At 40.6% G+C, this 24297-nt stretch overlaps 1 protein-coding gene across 1 annotated transcript in view; it reads right to left on the bottom strand.

Moving 5' to 3' along the window:
• Window positions 1–24297, bottom strand: part of LOC133546625 (zinc finger protein 135-like) — a 49442-nt gene that overhangs the window by 14788 nt on the left and 10357 nt on the right. Inside the window, exons 3-4 of the mRNA XM_061892406.1 lie at window positions 15726–16987; window positions 1644–1797 (exon numbers count right to left, since the gene is read on the bottom strand). Coding sequence (XP_061748390.1) covers window positions 1644–1797; window positions 15726–16987 — 1416 coding nt within the window. The remainder of the gene's footprint in view (window positions 1–1643; window positions 1798–15725; window positions 16988–24297) is intronic.

Genomic DNA, 24297 nt, shown 5'->3' with positions numbered 1-24297 from the left:
CATAACTCCTTCAATCAATCAATCACACATTGTTACAAACTGAGAGGAACATCAACCTCAAACTGTCCCCTTTTCGTGAAGAATCTAAGTCAGGGGTCTCAAACTCAATTTACCTGGGGGCCACTGGATGCAGAAACCGGGTGAGGCTGGGCTGCAAGAAAATATTTCTTAAAAAATCCAACATGCACTTTTTAATGAATTCACCTTTTTTGAATGGCTTTACCGCCCTCGTAACATACTTGCCAACTGTGGCGATCTCTCCGGGAAACACCCGAATATCAGTGCCCCTCCCGACAATCCCCCGGGGCAAGCATTCTCCCGGTTTTAACCCGGACAACAATTTTAAGGGGGTGTCGCGATGTCACAGTCTTTAGCGTCCTCTACAACCTGCCGTCTCGTCCGCTTTTCCACCATGGTGCACATTAGTAACAGTGTTAAAGTTGTTTATACGGCCACCCTCAGTGTGACCTGTATGGCTGTTGATCAACTATGTCTTGCAGTTGTTTACTGCATCTACAGAAGCCAAATACGGCATGTGGCTGGGCTGGCACGCTGTTTGTACAGGTTGTAGAGGATGCTAAAAGCAGTTCCTCCATGGTGCCCCCTTAATATTGTTATTTTGGATGAAATTCGGGAGAATGATTACCTCAGGAGGGGCACTGAAAAATTGGGAGTCTCCCAGAAGAATCAAGAGTATGCAAGTACACCGCTGTTGGGCGCCGTTCATATAAAACACGCGGGCCGCACCAACATTAATTTTTCATATTAATCAATCGATCAATCAATCAATGTTTATTCATATAGCCCCAAATCACAAATGTCTCAAAGGACTGCACAAATCATTACGACTACAACATCCTCGGAAGAACCCACAAAAGGGCAAGGAAAACTCACACCCAGTGGGCAGGGAGAATTCACATCCAGTGGGACGCCAGTGACAATGCTGACTATGAGAAACCTTGGAGAGGACCTCAGATGTGGGCAACCCCCCCCCCCCTCTAGGGGACCAAAAGCAATGGATGTCGAGCGGGTCTAACATGATACTGTGAAAGTTCAATCCATAGTGGCTCCAACACAGCCGCGAGAGTTCAGTTCAAAGCGGATCCAAGACAGCAGCGAGAGTCCCGTCCACAGGAGACCATCTCAAGCGGAGGCGGGTCAGCAGCGTAGAGATGTCCCCAATCGATACAGGCGAGCGGTCCATCCTGGGTCCCGACGAGCGGTCCATCCTGGGTCTCGACTCTGGACAGCCAGCACTTCATCCATGGTTATCAGACCGGACCCCCTCCACAAGGGAGGGGGGGACATAGGAGAAAGAAAAGAAGCGGCAGATCAACTGGTCTAAAAAGGAGGTCTATTTAAAGGCTAGAGTATACAGATGAGTTTTAAGGTGAGACCTAAATGCTTCTACTGAGGTAGCATCTCGAACTGTTACCGGGAGGGCATTCCAGAGTACTGGAGCCCGAACGGGTGCGGGCCGCAAAATAACGTCTCGCGGGCCGCAATTGGCCCGCGTGTTTGAGATCCCTGATCTAAATCAAAGCATTGCATCATCCCCACAAGACAAAGCATCTTCCTACTGAAGAAGTGTTAATAATGAAATGTAAAGTTAGTAAAGATGTGAGAGTAAGAAGTCAACAAACCTGTTCTGTGTAACACAACTTGATGTTTCTTGAAAACAGCGTCCAGTAGTTGATGTTGTCGCTCCTTCTCCTCTTTTGTAAGACAAAGTTCCTCCTCATACTTTGCTATAGTTCTTTCGCACATTTTCACACAATCACAACACTTTACTCTCACACTTGATCTCTACTTAGCGATGTGTTGATAACTTCTGTGTCTTCTGTTAGCAGCTAACAAGCTAAGCTAACTAGCGAGCTAAGCTAACTAACAAGCAAAGATAGCACGAGAAGCAGCACAGTGCTTCTAGAGCATCGAGACCACTTTATCCTTACATAAAGAATCAAAGATGTATTTTATACGACGTAAATATTTCAACCTGGATAACAAATAATAAGACTGTCTTTCTCCGTCCATGTGCTGCACACTTGACGTTACAAGGCAGTACTGCTCTCTTCTGCTGCCTTCCGTTTAAACCGGAAGCTGGGAATGACGTCACAGCCGAGTTAACGAAGAGGTAGCTATATATAAGATATTGCCTGCTGTCACTGTTACCATGCTTTTATAACCTGTAATATTTATTTGAATAACAATGTGATATAAACGAGTGTCTTGTTTTTCAAAAATAAATTCAAAGTATATCAAACACAGCTTTAATGTTGGGGTTCAGTGGCGCCCCCGTGCGACATTCATTGCAATGACAAGAGTGAAAGTGCTAGAAATTGTAGCGATATTACTGCCTGATTCCACGTATTTTTATTGTGGTTCCCTTTTACTCCTAGATAATTTATTTTCATACAAAACATTAATAAAACATTCAAATATCACAGAACGTGATGTCGCACGAACCAGAGGTGTGGACTCGAGTCACATGACTTGGACTCGAGTCAGTCTCGAGTCATACAATTGATGACTTTAGACTCGACTTGACCACATTTAAAAAGACTTGCAATTCGACTTAGACTTTAACATCAATGACTTGTGACTTGACTTGGACTTGAGCCTTTTGACGTGACATGACTTGCTACTTTCCCCGAAACCCAAAGATTAAAAAGTTATTCAGGAGGGCTCCGTATCTTTCATTCAGTATTTGTGTGTGTCTGCGTGTTGTTCCCGTCAGCTTGTATGCTCTCAGTACAACAGCCAATCACATTGCAGGTCAGCTTGTATGCTCTCAGTACAACAGCCAATCACATTGCAGGTCAGCTTGTATGCTCTCAGTACAACAGCCAATCACATTGCAGGTCAGCTTGTATGCTCTCAGTACAACAGCCAATCACATTGCAGGTCAGCTTGTATGCTCTCAGTACAACAGCCAATCACATTAGTACTGTTGTTTTGCTCCCACAGCATTCATCCAATCACATTGCAGGAAAACCAAGGAAGAATAATTCTCAAACAACGTGCCATTGAGATAAAAAATGCCAAAGTTGGTTTCGTTCGGGTATAAAAACTACGACTTGGTCAACAAAAAACGAATTGCCGTATGCAAAACATGCAGTTCGAATATGTAGACGCAACAACTTCCAATTTCGTTCGACATTTGAAGATTCACAAAGAAGGGTAAGTTTTGATTGTAAGCTAAAGTTTATTGGCTGAGTAATGTGACTTTTATTTGCTATGTAGTTGAATGAGTGAGGCTGTAAACTCACTGCTAACGTTATAACCATAGTCATCTTATAAGTAGACGCGGTATAGAGCACTTCTGCTACTGGCGCCGAGGAGACGAGTCGCGCGGCCGCCATCTTGGAGTGGTGATCCGCTTCACTCAGTGCAATTAATTTGGCAGGAGCAATGAACAGTCGGCCTCCATCTTGGAGTGGTGATCCGCTCCACTCAGTGCAATTAATTTGGCAGGAGCAATGAACAGTCGGCGCATTTAATTAATCTTACCTCACTAAAAACCACTGATTTTCGTCATACGTGTAACTATGATAAAAGGACACATGCTTTGGTGTGTTTTATTATTCATAGTTTGCTTAACAGTAACAGAATATTCTATATGCTATAAGTGACCAGACGTCCCAGATCAATACTGGGAATATAATCCCAGAGAAGGGGAAAAAAACATATGCATGTACATATGTATATACATGCATATGTTCTACATAAAAAAATGTATGAATACATTAGATATCTATGTATCTTACGGACCTATAGACTATCTCTGTTGCTGCAGCAGCAGGGAGTTTATTCTGTCTTGACACTTTGTTTTGATATTCTATTACATTCTTCCCTTAAATGATCATGTTTTCAGTGATTGTTTTATATGTATTTTTTATGTATGTCACTTTGGATGAATGCGTCTGCCAAATACTTCAACATAAACATATATTAACACGCCAAGTCATACCAAAGACTATAAAAATGGGACTCATTACCTCCCTGCTTGGCACTCAGCATCAAGGGTTGGAATTGGGGGTTAAATCGCCCAAAACGTTTCCCGGGCGCCCACTGCTCCCCTCACCTCCCAGGGGGTGAACAAGGGGATGGGTCAAATGCGGAAGACAGATTTCACCATACCTAGTGTGTGTGTGACAATCATTGCTACTTTAACTTTAACCTGTAAGTTTTTATATCAGCTAAAACCACCAATCTGTTTGACTGGATTCAGAATAAAACTAAATTCTGTTGTACCCAACAATGTTAGTATTTGAATATTGTTACTTGAAAACGTATTCCTGGTTACATACATACTGTTAAGAAAGTATTGTCTTATATTTTGCCTAAAATGAGAATGCATCATAATCGTTGGCAACTGGTGAATTTTGTTTTAGGTGGGGCTGAAAGTTTGTAAAGCAAATACCTGTAGGGGCGTCATCCTCCTCCAGAAGATTTCTTTGTGATTTTCACATACAAATATTGAAGATCTTTGCTCCTTCACAACTCTGTGGTAATATTCTTTTCACAAAATACAACCATCCATCCATTTTCTACTGCTTATTCCCTTTGGGTTGCGGGGGGCACTGGTGCCTATCTCAGCTACAATCAGGCGGAAGGCAATAGTACGTTAATGTTAAATCTTACTTGTGAAAAGTAATCCCCCAATTCATATTTTCAACAGTCCGCTCATTTTAACAGGAAAACGCTGAACACCGCCCGGCATCTTTGTTTTCTACCTGTCAACTGTCAGTTTAAGCTGCTCGCCAGCTCCTCATCACCACTTCAAGATGGCGGCCAAATTGCTCGCGTCACAGCAGCCAATGCGGCGTCTACTTATAAGATGTCTCTGGTTATAACGTCATTGCAAACACGACAATCTGTTGCATCCACTGCAGTTTGCTACCATATTCATACTTTTTGTAAAGTGATTTTTTTCAAGCAGGGTTGCATGAGGTACCTACACATAGTGTTACGTTAGTCAGTGTATCACAAACTGTAACGTAACGTTATACGGTGGTCAGCAGCACCGCATATTTTAGCCACCTACAAAAAGACAAACATAGTCAAATAAAGGTCAGTTAAAATGTACCCTATATTAAGAATATGTGTACAGATTGCTTTTGCATAGGGCCCTGAAATCTAAACAGTACATTGTTCATTGTTATTTTCATGTATTTGTTATGTTTTTCATGTGTACGCAGACATAAACACACAAACAGAATGAGATGAGATCAGCTAGCTAGCTGCTAAGCTAACGAGGCTAGCGGAGAAAGGCAGCGCCGGTCTGAAGGAAGCTTCTCCCCCGCCACCGTGACCACCACTTCCCGAAGACAGCTGGCACCCCACTCGGCGACGGAAAGTTTCTGTGAGTATGGCTTCCTGCGCTTCGTGCACTTTACTCATGGATAGGTTGGCTTTGCTAGAGAGCCGTGTCCGCCAGTTAGAGCAGTGTAATTTCGTAACTTTAGATGTTGCGGACACATCTGCTAGCGTTAGCTGTAGCGAGCTAACTAGCCCAGCTTGTAGCAGCCCTAATCGGCCTACAAGCTACGGTGTACCGGTTGAGACGCATAATAGATTTAGCCCTTTAGCTAGTCCTACACCCCAGTCTACCGGGCACCACACTTTAGTCATAGGGGACTCCATCACCCGAAACATAAAGCTTAGCAAACCAGCAACAATTAAGTGTATTCCCGGGGGCAGAGCACCTGACATTGAAGCTAATCTTAGGGAGCTAACTCGCAACAGGTTTAGTAAACACGTACGGCAGGCTAACCGCACCACTAGTTATGCGAATATAGTAATACACGTTGGCTCCAATGACGTTAGGATGAGACAATCAGAGATTACAAAGAGAAACATAGCCAGGGCTTGTAATCTCGCCAGAAAGATGTCCAGGCATCGAGTAATTGTCTCTGGCCCCCTGCCTGGGAGAGGCAATGATGAGAGATATAGCAGATTAGTCTCTCTTAACAGGTGGCTGGATAGCTTCTGCAGACAACAGGGATTTACGTTTATTGATAATTGGCCCTCTTTCTGGGGCAAACCTGGCTTGCTGAGGAGAGACGGCCTTCACCCTAACCAGGAAGGCGCTATCCTCTTGTCTCGGAACATAGACTTCGCATTGAGCCACATTTGACTAACTGCACTAGAGCAAGCCCGGTCACAGGCAATTACAGAGCCTGCTAGCCTGGGTATGGAGTCAGTTAAGTTAGAACTAGCCAGCGCCAGGCTGGATGATCCCTGTACACATAGCAATTTTCGTAGAATAATACACAACTCACAAAATGTTTTTTCTGCTGTGTCTATGACTACGTCAGAGTTAGACATGCGTTCTACTGAGGTGGCAAATTATGATGCGTTCAGTTTTTCGCAGCGCCAAGTAGACAATCTGAAAATTCCCGTCATATCAATTCCTAGATATGGTCGTAATTATTTTAAGTACACTGCGCATAATAAACGCAACATTATTAATATTGCTACTACGGATAATTTTATTAACAACTCCTTAAAACAGCCCACTACCTATAATATGGGCTTTCTAAACATCAGATCTTTGTCTCCCAAAACGTTATTAGTCAATGAGGTCATTAGAGACAACAACCTTAACGTCATCGGTCTTAGCGAAACCTGGCTTAAACCAGACGACTTTTTTGCGATAAATGAGGCATCCCCTCCTAACTATACGAATGCGCATATTGCCCGTCACCTCAAAAGGGGAGGGGGTGTCGCACTAATATACAACGAAAACTTTAACTTTAGTCCTAACTTAAATAATAAATATAAATCGTTTGAGGTGCTTTCTATGAAGTCTGCCACACCTCTGCCTCTGTGCCTGGCCGTTATCTACCGCCCCCCAGGGCCCTATTCGGACTTTATTAGTGAATTCTCAGAGTTTGTTGCTGATCTAGTGACGCACGCCGATAATATAATTATAATGGGGGACTTTAATATCCATATGAATACCCCATTGGACCCACCGTGCGTGGCGCTCCAGACTATAATTGATAGCTGTGGTCTTACACAAATAATAAATGAACCGACGCATCGCAGCGGTAATACGATAGACCTAGTGCTTGTCAGAGGTATCACCGTCTCCAAAGTTATGATACTCCCGTATACTAAAGTAATGTCCGATCATTACCTTATAAAATTCGAAGTTCAGACTCATGTTCGGCAAGCTAATAATAATAATAACTGCTATAGCAGCCGCAACATTAATGCTGCCACAACGACGACTCTTGCGGACCTACTGCCCTCGGTAATGGCACCGTTCCCAAAGTATGTGGGCTCTATTGATAACCTCACTAACAACTTTAACAACGCCCTGCGCGAAACCATTGATAGTATAGCACCGCTGAAGTTAAAAAAGGCTCCAAAAAGGCGTACGCCATGGTTTACTGAAGAAACTAGAGCTCAGAAATTATTATGTAGAAAGCTGGAACGCAAATGGCGCACGACTAAACTTGAGGTGCACCATCAAGCATGGAGTGATAGTTTAATAACTTATAAACGCATGCTTACCTTAGCTAAAACTAATTATTACTCAAATCTCATCCGCATTAATAAAAACGATCCAAAATTTTTGTTTAGTACAGTAGCATCGCTAACCCAACAAGGGACTCCTTCCAGTAGCTCCACCCACTCAGCTGATGACTTTATGAAGTTCTTTAATAAGAAAATTGAACTTATTAGAAAGGAGATCAAAGACAATGCTTCCCAGCTACAACGGGGTTATAGTAACACAGATACGATTGTATATACGGCGGATACTGCAAATATCCAAAATAGTTTCTCTCGTTTTGATGAAATAACATTAGAAGGATTGTTACAACGTGTAAATGGAATAAAACAAACAACATGTTTACTTGACCCACTTCCTGGGAAACTTATCAAGGAGCTTTTTGTATTATTAGGTCCATCAGTGCTAAATATTATAAACTTATCACTTTCCTCGGGCACTGTTCCCGTTGCATTCAAAAAAGCGGTTATTCATCCTCTCCTTAAAAGACCTAACCTCGATCCAGACCTCATGGTAAACTACCGACCGGTGTCTCACCTTCCCTTTATTTCAAACATCCTCGAAAAAATTGTTGCGGAGCAGTTAAATGAACACTTAGTGCCTAACAATCTATGTGAAACCTTTCAATCCGGTTTCAGGGCAAATCACTTCACGGAGACAGCCCTCGCAAAAATTACTAATGATCTATTGCTAACGATGGATTTTGATGCGTCATCTATGTTGCTGCTCCTCGATCTTAGCGCTGCTTTCGATACCGTCGATCATAATATTTTATTAGAGCGTATCAAAATACGAATTGGTATTTCAGACTCAGCCCTGTCATGGTTTAACTCTTATCTTACTGATAGGATGCAGTGCGTCTCCTATAACAGTGTGACCTCGGACTATGTTAAGGAAATGTGTGGAGTTCCCCAGGGTTCGGTCCTTGGCCCTGCACTCTTCAGCATCTACATGCTGCCGCTAGGTGACGTCATACGCAAATACGGTATTAGCTTTCACTGTTATGCTGATGACACCCAACTTTACATGCCCCTAAAGCTGACCAACACGCCGGATTGTAGTCAGCTGGAGGCGTGTCTTAATGAAATTAAACAATGGATGTCCGCTAACTTTTTGCAACTTAATGCCAAAAAAACGGAAATGCTGATTATCGGTCCTGCTAGACACCGACCTCTATTTAATAATACAACTTTAACATTTGACAACCAAATAATAAAACAAGGTGACTCTGTAAAAAATCTGGGTATTATCTTCGACCCAACTCTCTCCTTTGAGTCACACATTAAAAGCGTTACTAAAACGGCCTTCTTTCATCTCCGTAGTATCGCTAAAATTCGCTCCATTTTGTCCACTAAAGACGCCGAGATCATTATCCATGCGTTTGTTACGTCTCGTCTCGATTACTGTAACGTATTATTTTCGGGTCTCCCCATGTCTAGCATTAAAAGATTACAGTTGGTACAAAATGCGGCTGCTAGACTTTTGACAAGAACAAGAAAGTTTGATCATATTACGCCTGTACTGTATATACCTTTATATACATATATACATACATATATACCTGTACTGGCTCACCTGCACTGGCTTCCTGTGCACTTAAGATGTGACTTTAAGATTTTACTACTTACGTATAAAATACTACACGGTCTAGCTCCATCCTATCTTGCCGATTGTATTGTACCATATGTCCCGGCAAGAAATCTGTGTTCAAAAGACTCCGGCTTATTAGTGATTCCTAGAGCTCAAAAAAAAGTCTGCGGGCTATAGAGCGTTTTCCGTTCGGGCTCCAGTACTCTGGAATGCCCTCCCGGTAACAGTTCGAGATGCTACCTCAGTAGAAGCATTTAAGTCTCATCTTAAAACTCATCTGTATACTCTAGCCTTTAAATAGACCTCCTTTTTAGACCAGTTGATCTGCCGCTTCTTTTCTTTCTCCTATGTCCCCCCCTCCCTTGTGGAGGGGGTCCGGTCCGATGACCATGGATGAAGTACTGACTGTCCAGAGTCGAGACCCAGGATGGACCGCTCGTCGGGACCCAGGATGTACCGCTCGCCTGTATCGGTTGGGGACATCTCTACGCTGCTGATCCGCTTGAGATGGTTTCCTGTGGACGGGACTCTCACTGCTGTGTTGGAGCCACTATGGATTGAACTTTCACAGTATCATGTTAGACCCGCTCGACATCCATTGCTTTCGGTCCCCTAGAGGGGGGGGGTTGCCCACATCTGAGGTCCTCTCCAAGGTTTCTCATAGTCAGCATTGTCACTGGCGTCCCACTGAATGTGAATTCTCCCTGCCCACTGGGTGTGAGTTTTCCTTGCCCTTTTGTGGGTTCTTCCGAGGATGTTGTAGTCGTAATGATTTGTGCAGTCCTTTGAGACATTTGTGATTTGGGGCTATATAAATAAACATTGATTGATTGATTGATTGAATGACATAAGGTAAGAACAGGATAGAAACTGCTGTGGAACTAACTAGCTACAATGCAATATGACATGGAAATACAATGTTAACACTTTGTTTACAAATAAGTACAGTTCAATTTGTTTTTCCAAATGTGTTTATTCTGTAAAGCAATGAGTTAAATGTTTAAAATGACTGGTTAATAGTGTTATTATGAATTGCAAGGTCAGCACTATTTTTTTTCCTGCAATTTCAAATGCACTTGGTTTTAATAAATAAATACAGCATTTTAAAAACATACATAATCTGTGTAAATGTATTAGTCTGTGATTAAAATGACCTGAAAGGACTCGAAACTCAAAATGCAGGACTTGGGACTTGACTTGAGACTTTCCAGTCTTGACTTTGGACTTGACTCGGGACTTGCCTGTCTTGACTCGAGAGTTGAGGGCAAAGACTTGAGACTTACTTGTGACTTGCAAAACAATGACTTGGTCCCACCTCTGGCATGAACTCTGACATAAAACAAATTGTAAGTCCAGGAAGTGACGTACTCTTCGCGCATGCGTGGATCGATCGTGTCGTGAATTTATATCAATTTTTAAAAAGTGTGAAACATTTGCTCTCATACACAAAAGTGTCTTTCTTAAAGTGAAATCCAAACCCTCAAATTGTGTTAATGATTTCAATTTATTAATTTAATCTTGGAAGATTGTACAAAATAGAAAAAGCCCTTATTATATTTACTGAAATAATTTAAGTGTATCATTTATTTATATATATTTTATTTTAATCTTATTGGAATGGTCTCTCATATTTACTTTTACTTTCTTTAACGGGTTTTGTTTGTAAGAGGATTGGATTTAATGTGATGTTTTTTTTATATTGCTGAGTAAAATATTGAAAAAGCATTGACTCATATTGTATTGAAAGTACCTTAATGTGTCTAAACATTGTTTGTGTGTTTAATTGTTCAATAACAAAATAAAATAAATACTCAGAACCAAAACTGGCTAGCAAATAAAGTCTTATATTAACATAAATAATGTTGAAGTCATATTACATGACATTATATAAATATGTATATTAAATATAATTTGAATAGTTGGCAAGTAAACAAAATACATTTGCCATACCTAATTGTATTATATCAATTATAACTCAACCCCACACTTTATAACATGTATTCACACTTTGTTGTGGGAAAATATTTTTACACAAACTTACATTCAATTATAGTAATGATTATAATATAATAAGAAATTTAACAATGTGTGTTCTGGATGTAAATTAATTCATGGAAAATAAATTGATTAACAATTAATCTTTTTAACGAGGTAGCATCTTTTTTTACCTGGAAACTTATCTCCTTAAGTGTGCAAATAAAGTCTTACGTATTACTTGTATTACATTTTAATAGAACCTTATTGAGCATATTAACAAGATTCTGTTAGAAAATGTGTTGAGTATGAAAAATGTCATTTTGAATTTGCGTACAGGATGTAGAATGACAATGATCTTCACCCACCATAAATAAACAAATCAGGAAGATTGGAGCATGTGGAAGGAAGTTATGACTGTTATAATTTTCCACCACAAGGGGGCGATGTTGGTGTCGATATCTATGACTAGTCATGATCAGACCCCGACCTAAAGACCTACTGAAAGCCACTACTAGCCACCACGCAGTCTGATAGTTTATATATCAATGATGAAATATTAACATTGCAACACATGCCAATACGGCCTTTTTAGTTTACTAAATTGCAATTTTACATTTCCCGGGAGTTTCTTGTTGAAAATGTTGCGGAATGATGACGTATACGCGTTACGTTAAGGACTGTCAGGAAATATTAGCGCTGCGCACACACACAGCTAAAAGTTGTCTGCTTTAATCGCATAATTACTGAGAATTTTTGACATCTGTGTTGCTGAATCTTTTGCAATTTGTTCAATTAATAATGGAGACTATAAAGAAGAATGCTGTTGGTGGAAAGCGGTGGATTGCAGCTGTCTTTAGCACCGAGACACAGCCGGTGTTTCTTTGTTTGTTGTGAAAGCAGAGCGGTCAAGCGAACATGTTTTCTCTACGTCAACCAGCATGTTTTTGGATGGGAAAATGGTGATATATATCTTACTGAAGACATCAGTGGATTATTTGTCGTTCTGCAGCAGCTGTGAGCTTGGCTCCTCGGCTTCTCTCTTAGACTCGAGGTATGCCTTTACAATCTTTAAAACCTCACTAAAACACTATTAAAACAATAAGCAGATAAGGGATCTTCCAGAATTATCCTAGTAAATGTGTCTAATTACATCTGAAACGCTCACACTGCCGTCGCCCGGAGCTGTCGCTTTTTTTTTTCCCTTTCTATTCCTTCACTTTCAATATCCTAATTCAAGAATATTTCATCTTCACTCAAATTAATGGGGAAATTGTCGCTTTCTCGGTCCGAATTGCTCTTACTGCTGGTGGCTCCCATTAAAAACAATGGGAATATGTGTGGAACCCTGCAACTCGTGACATCACGCACACATACTTCCGGTAAAGGCAAGGCTTTTCTATTAGCGACCAAAAGTTGCGAACTTTATCGTCGATGTTCTCTACTAAATCCTTTCAGCAAAAATATGGCAATATCGCAAAATTAAATGATGAAGTATGACACATAGAATGGACCTGCTATCCCCGTTTAAATAAGAACATCTCCTTTCAGTAGAGATTTTCAATGAGATTTTCTTATTTAAACGGGGATAGCAGGTCCATTCTATGTGTCATACTTCATCATTTCGCGATCTTGCCATATTTTTGCTGAAATGATTTAGTAGAGAACATCCACCATAAAGTTCACAACTTTTGGTCGCTAATAAAAAAGCCTTGCCTGTACCGGAAGTATGTGCGCGTGACATCACGAGTTGTAGAACTTCACACATATTCACATTGTTTTTAATGGGAGCCACCAGCAGTAAGAGCAATTTGGACCGAGAAAGCGACAATTTCCCCATTAATTTGAGCACGGATGAAAGATTTGTGAATTAGGATATTGAAAGTAAAGGACTAGAAGAAAAAATGGCAAAAAAAAAAAAAAAATGTGACGGCTCCGGGCGACGGCAGTGTGAGCGTTTCAGATGTAATTAGACACATTTACTAGGATAATTCTGGAAAATCCCTTATCTGCTTATTGTTTTAATAGTGTTTTAGTGAGGTTTTAAAGATTGTAAAGGCATACCTCGAGGTCGGATGGCTGCGGTGAACACACTGTGTCTCAGAGAGAAGCCGAGGAGCCAAGCTCACAGCTGCTGCAGAACGACGAATAATCCAATGATTTCTCCGGTAAGATATATATCACAATTTTCCCATCCAAAAACATGCTGGTTGACGTAGAGAAAACATGTTCGCTTGACCGCTCTGTGTTAAAAACAAACAAAGAAACACCGGCTGTGTCTCGGTGCTAAAGACAGCTGCAATCCACCGCTTTCCACCAACAGCATTCTTCTTTATAATCTCCATTATTAAATGAACAAATTGCAAAAGATTCAGCAACACAGGTGTCCAAAATACTTTGTAATTGCACGATGAAAAGAGACGACTTTTAGCCGTGTTTGGTGCTACGCTAACATGTCCCCTCCAACAGGTGATGTCACGCGTATGAGTCATCATTCCGCAACGTTTTTAAAGGAGAACATTATCAGCAGACCTATGTAAGCGTCAATATATACCTTGATGGTGCAGAAAAAAGACCATATATTTTTTTAACCGATTTCCGAACTCTAAATGGGTGAATTTTGGCGAATTAAACGCCTTTCTGTTTATCGCTCTGGAGGCGATGACGTCAGAATGTGACGCAGCTATTCGGCCATGCTATGGCTATGAATAGCGTCAATAGCTATTCGCTCAATAGCTTCAGTTTCTTCTTCAATACTTTCATACTCCAACCATCTGTTTCAATACATGCGTAATCTGTTGAATCGCTTGAGCCGCTGAAATCCGAGCTAATGTCGCTATATCTTGCTGTGCTATTCGCCATTGTTTGTTTATATTGGCAGCACTGTATGACGTCACAGGGAAATGGACAGTGGCATCGCAAATAGCAAAAATCAAGCACTTTGAAGCTTTTTTTAGGGATATTCGGAGACCGGCAAAATTTTGAAAAAAACTTCAAAAAATACAACATGCCACTGGGAACTAATTTTTATTGTTTTTAACCCTTTTGAAATAGTGATAATGTTCCCCTTTAACAAGAAACTCAAGGGAAATTTAAAGGGTAACATTATCACAATTTCAGAAGGGTTGAAACCAATAAAAATCAGTTCGCAGTGGCTTATTTTATTTTTCGAAGTTTTTTTCAAAATTTTACCAATCATGGAATATCCCAAAAAAGGGTTTAAAAAGCCTGATTTTCGCTATCTGTAAATCCAGCCGTCCATTTTCCTGTGACGTCACATAGTGACGCCAATACAACCAAACATGGTGGATAGAACAGCAAGATATAGCAACATTAGCTCGGATTCAGACGTGGATTTCAGCGATTTAGGTGATTTAACAGATTACGCATGTATTGAAACGGATGGTTGGAGTGTGGAGGCAGATAGCGAAAGCGAAATTGAAGAAGAAACTGAAGCTATTGAGCGAATAGCTTTTGAAGCTATTCGGCGATCGCCTTCTAACCAACGATTGCATCTTTTGACCACTGGAGCAACTTAAATCCATCGATTGGTAAAAGTTTGTTTAGCATAACATGTGGGTGGAGGGAAAGGCTGGAGGCAAATATAGCTACAAATGTACATACAGCTAGCCTAAATAGCATGTTAACATGGATTAGCTGGCAGTCATGCCGTGACCAAATATGTCTGATTAGCACATAAGTCAATAACATCAACAAAACTCACCTTTGTGATTTCGTTGTCTTTATCGTTGGAAATGCATCTGCTTTGAGTGTCGCAGGATATCCACACATCTCTGTGCCATCTGTCGTAGCATAGCTGTCGTCGGTAAAATGTGCAGAACAAACAAGGGACTTTCGCATCTTTTGACCACTGGTGTACTTGAATCCGTCAATTGGTATGTGTTTGTTTGGCATTAAATGTGGGTGGAGGGAAAGGCTGGATGCAAATATAGCTACAAATGAGGCATAACGATGCAATATGTACATACAGCTAGCCTAAATAGCATGGTAGCATCGATTAGCATGCCATGCTAATCGATGCACACGCCACGTAAGTCAACTTGAATCCGTCCCTGATCGTGTTGTTACACCCTCCAACAACACACCGACGAGGCATGATGTCTCCAAGGGACGGAAAACAGTAGTAAAAAAAAAAAAAATAACAGAGCTGATTTGACTTGTGTGTGTAATGTGTTTGAGAAAATAGTGGATTGCTTCCCGTTGTAACGTCACAGGTGAAAGGTCATTGCTCCGACAGCGAACAATTGAAAGGCGTTTACATCGCCAAATTCACCCTTTTAGAGTTCGGAAATCCATTAAAAAAAACATATGGTCTTTTTTCTGCAATATCAAGGTATATATTGACTCTTACATAGGTCTGGTGATAATGTTCTCCTTTCAAATTGCAATTTAGTAAACTAAAGCGGCCGTATTGGCATGTGTTGCAATGTTAATATTTCATCATTGATATGTAAACTATCAGACTGCGTGGTCGGTAGTAGTGGCTTTCAGTAGGCCTTTAAATTTAACAGTAGAAGATGAGAGGCACTACATACAACATCAAATATACATTCATATTAAACATGCTGTGTTTTTAAAGTACATTTAGCACAATCACTAAGTGTTTTTAAATCCCTGCAGCTTCCATGACTGTTACACACTTGTGTTTACTGTCCTGACACTTATGCCGGAACATCTTATCACACACAGTGCAACTAAATGGTTTCTCTCCAGTGTGTGTTCTCATGTGTCTGGTCATGACAAGCTTTGTGGAGAAATGCTTCTTACAAACAGGGCAAGTAAAAGGTTTCTCGCCAGTATGTGTTCTCTTGTGTGCGGACATCTTAGGCTTTGTGGAGAAAGTCTTCTTACAAACAGAGCAAGTAAAAGGTTTCTCTCCAGCATGTGTTCTCATGTGTGAGGTCATGTTAGACTTTGTGGAGAAACTCTTCTGACAAACAGAGCAAGTAAAAGGTTTCTCTCCAGTGTGTGTTCTCATGTGTATGGAGATGTCAGGGTTTCTGGAAAAACACTTATTACAAACAGAGCAAGTAAAAGGTTTCTCTCCAGTATGTGTTTGCATGTGTGTGATCATATGCTGCTTTGTGGAGAAACGCTTCTTACAAACAGAGCAAGTAAAAGGTTTCTCTCCAGTATGTGTTCTCATGTGTTCGGTCATGTTAGACTTTCTGGAGAAATTCTTCTTACAAAGAGAGCAAGTAAAAAGTTTCTCTCCAGTGTGTGTTCTCATGTGTCTGGTCATGGCAGGCTTAACGGAGAAACTCTTCTTACAAACAGAGCAAGTAAAAGGTTTCTCTCCGGTGTGTGTTCTCATGTGTGTGGTCATGTGTTGCTTTGTGGAGAAACTTTTCTTACAAACAGAGCAAGTAAAAGGTTTCTCTCCAGTATGTATTCTCATGTGTCTTGTAAAATCACTCTTCAGTCTAAATGATTTCCCACATTCAGAGCAGTCAGAGTCTTTGTTGTTAGTGTGATGTCTCGTATCACCTTTGGAGTCATTTTTACTCTCCAAAGGTTCTTGAATGTGGTCACTGTGATCAGAAGAGTCTGACATCATGTGGTCCATGTCTGACAGAGGAGCAAAGATGCTGTCTGGTTCCGACTTTATATCTTCACAATGCTCTCCATCAGCTTCTGTGATGTGTTGACTTACAAGCTCCGCCCCTCTGTTCTCCTCACTTTGACTGTGATGAAGCTGTAAGGACTGAGCTTCCTCTTCATCATTATCCTCCACCAACCTTTGAAGCTGCTTCCACAGTTCCTCCTCTTCCTCTTTAATGTGGGAGGGGGCCTGTAGCTCCTTCTGTCCCACATTGGAGCTCCACTCCTGCTGTTTGGAGGGAATCTCTTCATGACTCTCTGCTGACACCTGCTGGACGTCTGCAGAACATAAAACACAAATGAGGTGTTACTGTATTGAAATTTGCAGTATTCAAACTATTCACATGTGAGCTAGGCCAAATAGACAGTGATGGGCAAGCGACCTGGAAAATGTAGTAAGCTAAGCTACAAGTTACTCTCCATTAACTGTAGTTAAGATATCCTCAGAGAATTGTAGCAAGCTACACTACACGCTACACTGCAATAGTAGCTTGCCACATCAAAGCTACATTTAACAGCATTTCTATCTATTGGCCCACATGTATAATATCAACGTTAATGTAACTGAGAGTGTACACATGGACCCAGTGAGGTTCCATTGCTGTTAACTATCTGTCATTCAGCTGGGGATACCTTACAACTACCTCAAGGGGTCCCCGCAATCCAATGTATGTATTTATTCATTTATTTTATTTCTACCATTCTTGAGAAACCATCAAGGAAAAGTAGCTTCCGTATGAGCAGGTGTGAACAAGTTAGGACATACATCATGGTCCCTATACGGAAAACCATTGCATCTAATAGAGAATGTCTCATTTGCACCCCTGGTGGTGAAATCCAACAAAATGAGGGTGGTCCCAAAAAGGAGGAATTTTTCAAATTGACTGTGTGTCAGTTTTGAATGTGTTCCCCTTCTGAGCAACGTATGAAATAACAAGTGTATGTAAGACATTGAAATGTGCCCCTTTTGGCCAAAATTATTTAAAAAAATATGTTTACACACACAGAGAGAAAGAGAGAGAGAGATCGTAATAACATCAAATAAATAATGTATCAATCAATGATTAGCCCTAAAACACTAGTGTCTCAAAGGGCTGCACAAACCACAACACAAACCACAACGACATCCTCGGTAGAGCCCACATAATGTAGAATAAAAACCAGTTAAAAAACAGAATCCAAAAGAAATTTACAAAAAGCTTATTTTTTTATATTGGAATAGTATGTATATATTAATAAAGTTGTAAATATAAATCTTGATATATCTAAAAAGGGGGAACCTAAAGAAGTCGGCATTTTTCAGAGGTCTCAAGAAGGTCACACATACAATAATGTACAGTATGTGTGTGTGTGTGTGTGTTTGCGTATGTGTGTGTGTGTGTGTGTGTGTTTTGTACAAACCCTGTTTCCATATGAGTTGGGAAATTGTGTTAGATGTAAATATAAACAGAATACAATGATTTGCAAATCATTTTCAAGCCATATTCAGTTGAATATGCTACAAAGACCACATATTTGATGTTCAAACTCATAAACATTTTTTTTTTGCAAATCATTAAATTTAGAATTTGATGCCAGCAACATGTGACCAAGAAGTTGGGAAAGGTGGCAATAAATACTGATAAAGTTGAGGAATGCTCATCAAACACTTATTTGGAACATCCCACAGGTGTGCAGGCTAATTGGGAACAGGTGGGTGCCATGATTGGCTATAAAAACAGCTTCCCAAAAAATGCTCAGTCTTTCACAAGAAAGGATGGGGCGAGGTACACCCCTTTGTCCACAACTGCGTGAGCAAATAGTCAAACAGTTTAAGAACAACCTTTCTCAAAGTGCAATTGCAAGAAATTTAGGGATTTCAACATCTGTGCTCCATAATATCATCAAAAGGTTCAGAGAATCTGAAGAAATCACTCCACGTAAGCGGCATGGCCGGAAACCAACATTGAATGACCGTGACTTTCGATCACGAATCTCTAAATGAAATCACCACATGGGCTCAGGAACACTTCAGAAAACCACTGTCACTAAATACAGTTGGTCGGTACATCTGTAAGTGCAAGTTAAAGCTCTACTATGCAAAGCGGAAGCCATTTATCAACAACATCCAGAAACGCCGCCGGCTTCTCTGGGCCCGAGATCATCTAAGATGGACTGATGCAAATAGGAAAAGTGTCCTGTGGTTTGACGAGTCCACATTTCAAATTGTTTTACGAAATATTTGACACTGTGTCATCCGGACCAAAGGGGAAGCGAACCATCCAGACTGTTATCGACGCAAAGTTCAAAAGCCAGCATCTGTGATGGTATGGGGGTGCATTTCCACTTCCTGGGAAACTGATCAAGGAGCTCTTTGTATTATTAGGTTCATCAGTGCTAAATATTATAAACTTATCACTTTCCTCGGGCACTGTTCCCCTAGCATTCAAAAAAGCGGTTATTCATCCTCTTCTTAAAAGACCTAACCTCGATCCTGACCTCATGGTAAACTACCAACCGGTGTCTCACCTTCCCTTTATTTCAAACATCCTCGAAAAAATTGTTGCGGAGCAGTTAAATGAACACTTAGCGTCTAACAATCTATGTGAAACCTTTCAATCCGGTTTCAGGGCAAATCACTTCACGGAGACAGCCCTCGCAAAAATGACTAATGATCTATTGCTAACGATGGATTTTGATGCGTCATCTATGTTGCTGCTCCTCGATCTTAGCGCTGCTTTCGATACCGTCGATCATAATATTTTATTAGAGCGTATCAAAACACGAATTGGTATGTCAGACTTAGCCCTGTCTTGGTTTAACTCTTATCTTACTGATAGGATGCAGTGTGTCTCCCATAACAATGTGACCTCGGACTACGTTAAGGTAACGTGTGGAGTTCCCCAGGGTTCGGTCCTTGGCCCTGCACTCTTCAGCATCTACTTGCTGCCGCTAGGTGACATCATACGCAAATACGGTGTTAGCTTTCACTGTTATGCTGATGACACCCAACTCTACATGCCCCTAAAGCTGACCAACACGCCGGATTGTAGTCAGCTGGAGGCGTGTCTTAATGAAATTAAACAATGGATGTCCGCTAACTTTTTGCAACTCAACGCCAAAAAAACGGAAATGCTGATTATCGGTCCTGCTAGACACCGAACTCTATTTAATAATACAACTCTAACATTTGACAACCAAACAATTAAACAAGGCGACACGGTAAAGAATCTGGGTATTATCTTTGACCCAACTCTCTCCTTTGAGGCACACATTAAAAGCGTTACTAAAACGGCCTTCTTTCATCTCCGCAATATCGCTAAAATTCGCTCCATTCTGTCCACTAAAGACGCTGAGATCATTATCCATGCGTTTGTTACGTCTCGCCTCAACTACTGTAACGTATTATTTTCGGGTCCCCCCATGTCTAGCATTAAAAGATTACAGTTGGTACAAAATGCGGCTGCTAGACTTTTGACAAGAACAAGAAAGTTTGATCACATTACGCCTGTACTGTATATACCTTTATATACATATATACATACATATATACCTATACTGTATATACCTTTATATACATATATACATACATATATACCTATACTGGCTCACCTGCACTGGCTTCCTGTGCACTTAAGATGTGACTTTAAGGTTTTACTACTTACGTATAAAATACTACACGGTCTAGCTCCATCCTATCTTGCCGATTGTATTGTACCATATGTCCCGGCAAGAAATCTGCGTTCAAAGGACTCCGGCTTATTAGTGATCCCCAAAGCCCAAAAAAAGTCTGCGGGCTGTAGAGCTTTTTCATTTCGGGCTCCAGTACTCTGGAATGCCCTCCCGGTAACAGTTCGCGATGCCACCTCAGTAGAAGCATTTAAGTCTCACCTTAAAACTCATTTGTATACTCTAGCCTTTAAATAGACTCCCTTTTTAGACCAGTTGATCAGCCGTTTCTTTTCTTTTTCTTCTATGTCCCACTCTCCTTTGTGGAGGGGGTCCGGTCCGATCCGGTGGCCATGTACTGCTCGTCTGTGTATCGGCTGGGGACATCTCTGCGCTGCCAATCAGCCTCCGCTTGGGATGGTTTCCTGCTGGCTCCGCTGTGAACGGGACTCTTGCTGCTGTGTTGGATCCGCTTTGGACTGGACTCTCGCGACTGTGTTGGATCCATTATGGATTGATCTTTCACAGTATCATGTTCTCATAGTCATTATTGTCACCGATGTCCCACTGGGTGTGAGTTTTCCTTGCCCTTATGTGGGCCTACCGAGGATGTCGTAGTGGTTTGTGCAGCCCTTTGAGACACTAGTGATTTAGGGCTATATAAGTAAACATTGATTGATTGATTGATTGAAATTACTCAATGCAAGATGCAGAATTAGTAACACTAATAGAAGCATGTAAAGTAATGAAAGATCTAAAGGTCACAATATACACAGATAGCCAATACACATTTTCAACAGTGCACACATTTGCATAACACTGGAAGAATATAGGAACGTCAACAGGAAAACCTGTAAAACATGGAGAATTATTGGGAAAAAATGAGTAAAAGCAGTACAGCTACCAGCTAAAATAGCAATATGCAAATGTGCAGCACACACCAAAGGAGCAGACGCAGTGTCACTGGGAGGTGTGTTTGCTGACAGAGCAGCAAAACAAGGAACAGGAAAAAGAAATACACATTTACAATGACAAATTAGTGACATGAATAATGATATACTAAAATATATGCAACAACAAAGTACTCCAAAAGAAAAAGATAAATGAATAAAAAAAACAGAGTCACGTTGTACAAAGAATACATCTATGTATGTCCCGACAATACACTAATCGTACCAAACAATCAGTAGAAGTGGGTAGCAGTTGTGAGCCATAGGTGAACTTATGGCTCAACAGGAGGGACATGACTAGCCTCATATACAAGTACCATACTTCCTATAGTTTAATTCATACAAAAAATAAAAAAAATGTATTCAACATCTATGCATGGATTTTATTGAACTGAATGAGAGTGAAGGAAAACATTATTGTCTGGTCATAGTAGATGCATTTTCAAAGTGGGCAGAAATATTTCCTAAAGGAAAAGCAGATGTGCTAACAGTAGCAAAAGCATTATGCAAGAGTTAGTACAAATGTACAGTATATGAACCTTACAAGTACAACAGGACTAAGACCCTTTGAAATAATATTTGGAAGACCTTGTCAGCTTCCAAAATTTTGAAAAATCAATGAAAAGGAAACATTGGCATTCTCCAAGGGGGGAGAGAGGTTGTAAACAACTAAGACAGCAGTAAAGATAGTGGAAAGACCAAGCTGACTACACTAAGCACATTGTAAAAAGGTCATATAATGGAAAAAAAAAGTATTTGGGATTGTATTTGTCTTATTAAAGGGACATGTTAACTAGCACACTACAAATTCCACTGTCACAGTTGTGTCAAAGTTTGATAATAATTGGTTCCTGTTTTGGCAATTAATTTGTTCCTTATGGCAGAGCAAGTAGGAAAGGCTACACAAATTGATTGTGTTGTATGTAAAAGCCCAGACAATTAGTCAAGATGAGTCAAAAAAGGTTTGATTGAAGTAATGAGCAAAACAAAATGTACCTGTAGCTAAAGAGACAAAACAGAAACTAATATTTGATAAATATGTAAAATAATAAAATTAAATAAAAAAAAGCTAATTATACCTGCATTGACATGTACAACAGTTAGGAAACTTATCATAAGATAACTGCTTACACATAGCAAATGTATGAATATTTGTACAAGGATTGTTAACATATCTGAACAGTTTTGATACCTGGACATTGGAAAATAACTAGACATGATGTAAACTGGCAAAGTGTTTTAGATCTAACTTGATCAATCCAATGGATGTCCAAAAAAGTGTATCTGACGACTATAAATTGGTAAATTAAGTTGTAGCTGGATTTGAATCCTCCGTCTACTGGTGGTGTACGATTAACAAGAATGTTGATAGAATAAACTATGTCCACTAGAACGTAGAGGGATTAGAAAATTACACAGGCCGACTTGAAGCCGTCGCTGATCAACTCGTCGCCACCTTCCTTATGGCTTTTCAAAACCGTATAACGCTAGATATGTTGTTAGCGGAAAAAGGGGGCGTGTGCACAATATTTGGTGAACAGTGTTGCACGTTCATACCAAACTACACTGATGCAGAAAGTAGCCTGACCAAAGCACTGGAAGGCCTGCACACCCTTAACGGTAAGATTAAAAAGTACTCTGGCATAGATACATCTATGTGGGAGGGGTGGTTGGACGTGTTTGGCAAATACAAGTCTTTGATATTTAGTATCTATGGCCGTTTTCAACAAGACTGACGTTGTGTGGATGTTGTTATATTTCCTGTCTTGTGTTCTCTGCTTAACCGTCTTGATTACCACAGCGATTAGCCCAGCAGACAATAAAGCTGTTCAGACGCACTTTCTGGCGGACGACAGAGAAGATGAATCTGACGACGAGAATACCTACCTGGATGGTGTTCCTGATTTATTTCCAGAAATGTCATAATAAATAAAAAAATACCGGACAATTCTGCAAACTTCATGGCTGGCTCACATCGTGGTCACTCCGTGATCACTTACGACCGCCAGACACTTCTGGATGTGTATAGATCGGGCCATTTTGGACTGATAGACGCGTGCTTGCTAGACCTGCTAGCTAGCACGGGAATACTTCACCGGCTACATCCAGCGGCCTGTGAAGCAGGGGAGTATAGTAGCAGCGGAGGCCGTCAACGGAGCAGACGCCAGTGGTGTGATCGGAAACGCGGATGCCGAGCGGGGCTGAAAACAAAGCTAAAGGCCCACAGAACACCACTTCCCTCCATCCTGAAGCAGGATTTAAATGGAAGATACGAGACTACTGGTCTGGGTAAGGAGTCAGTTAAATTAAAACAAGTTTTTTCTGCTTTGATTGTTTCAGAGTTAGACATGCGTTCTACTGAGGTGGAAAACTATGATGCGTCCAGTTTATCAAAGCACCAAACAAACAATCGGAAAATTCCCGTCGTATCAATTCCTAGATATGGTCGTAATTATACTAAATGCACTGGGCATAATAAACACAACATTATTAATATTACTACTACAGATCATTTGATCAAAAATTCCCTAAAACAGCCAATTACCTATAATATAGGTTTTTTAAACATAAAATCATTGTCTCCCAAAACGTTGTTAATTAATGAGGTCATCAGAGACAACCATCTTAACGTCATCGGTCTCAGCGAAACCTGGCTTAAACCAGTCAACTTTTTTGCGCTAAATGAGGCATCTCCTCCTAACTATACATATGCGCATATTAACCGTCCCCTTAAAAGGGGTGGGGGGGGTCGCACTAATATACAACGTAAACTTTAACCTTAGTCCTAACATAAATAATACATATAAATCGTTTGAGGTGCTTACTATGAGGTCTGTCACACCGCTGCCTCTATTCCTGGCCGTTATCTACCGCCCCCCAGGCTCCTTTTCTTACTTTATCAATGAATTTTCAGAGTTCGTTGCTGATCTAGTGACGCACGCCGATAATATAACTATAATGAGGGACTTTAATATCCGTATGAATACCCCA

This window comes from Nerophis ophidion, unplaced genomic scaffold, assembly GCF_033978795.1.
Source record: "Nerophis ophidion isolate RoL-2023_Sa unplaced genomic scaffold, RoL_Noph_v1.0 HiC_scaffold_35, whole genome shotgun sequence".
NCBI classification, from domain to species: Eukaryota; Metazoa; Chordata; class Actinopteri; order Syngnathiformes; family Syngnathidae; genus Nerophis; species Nerophis ophidion.
The sequence above is the reverse complement of the archived record's forward strand: the minus strand, read 5'-3'. Positions and strand labels throughout refer to the sequence as shown.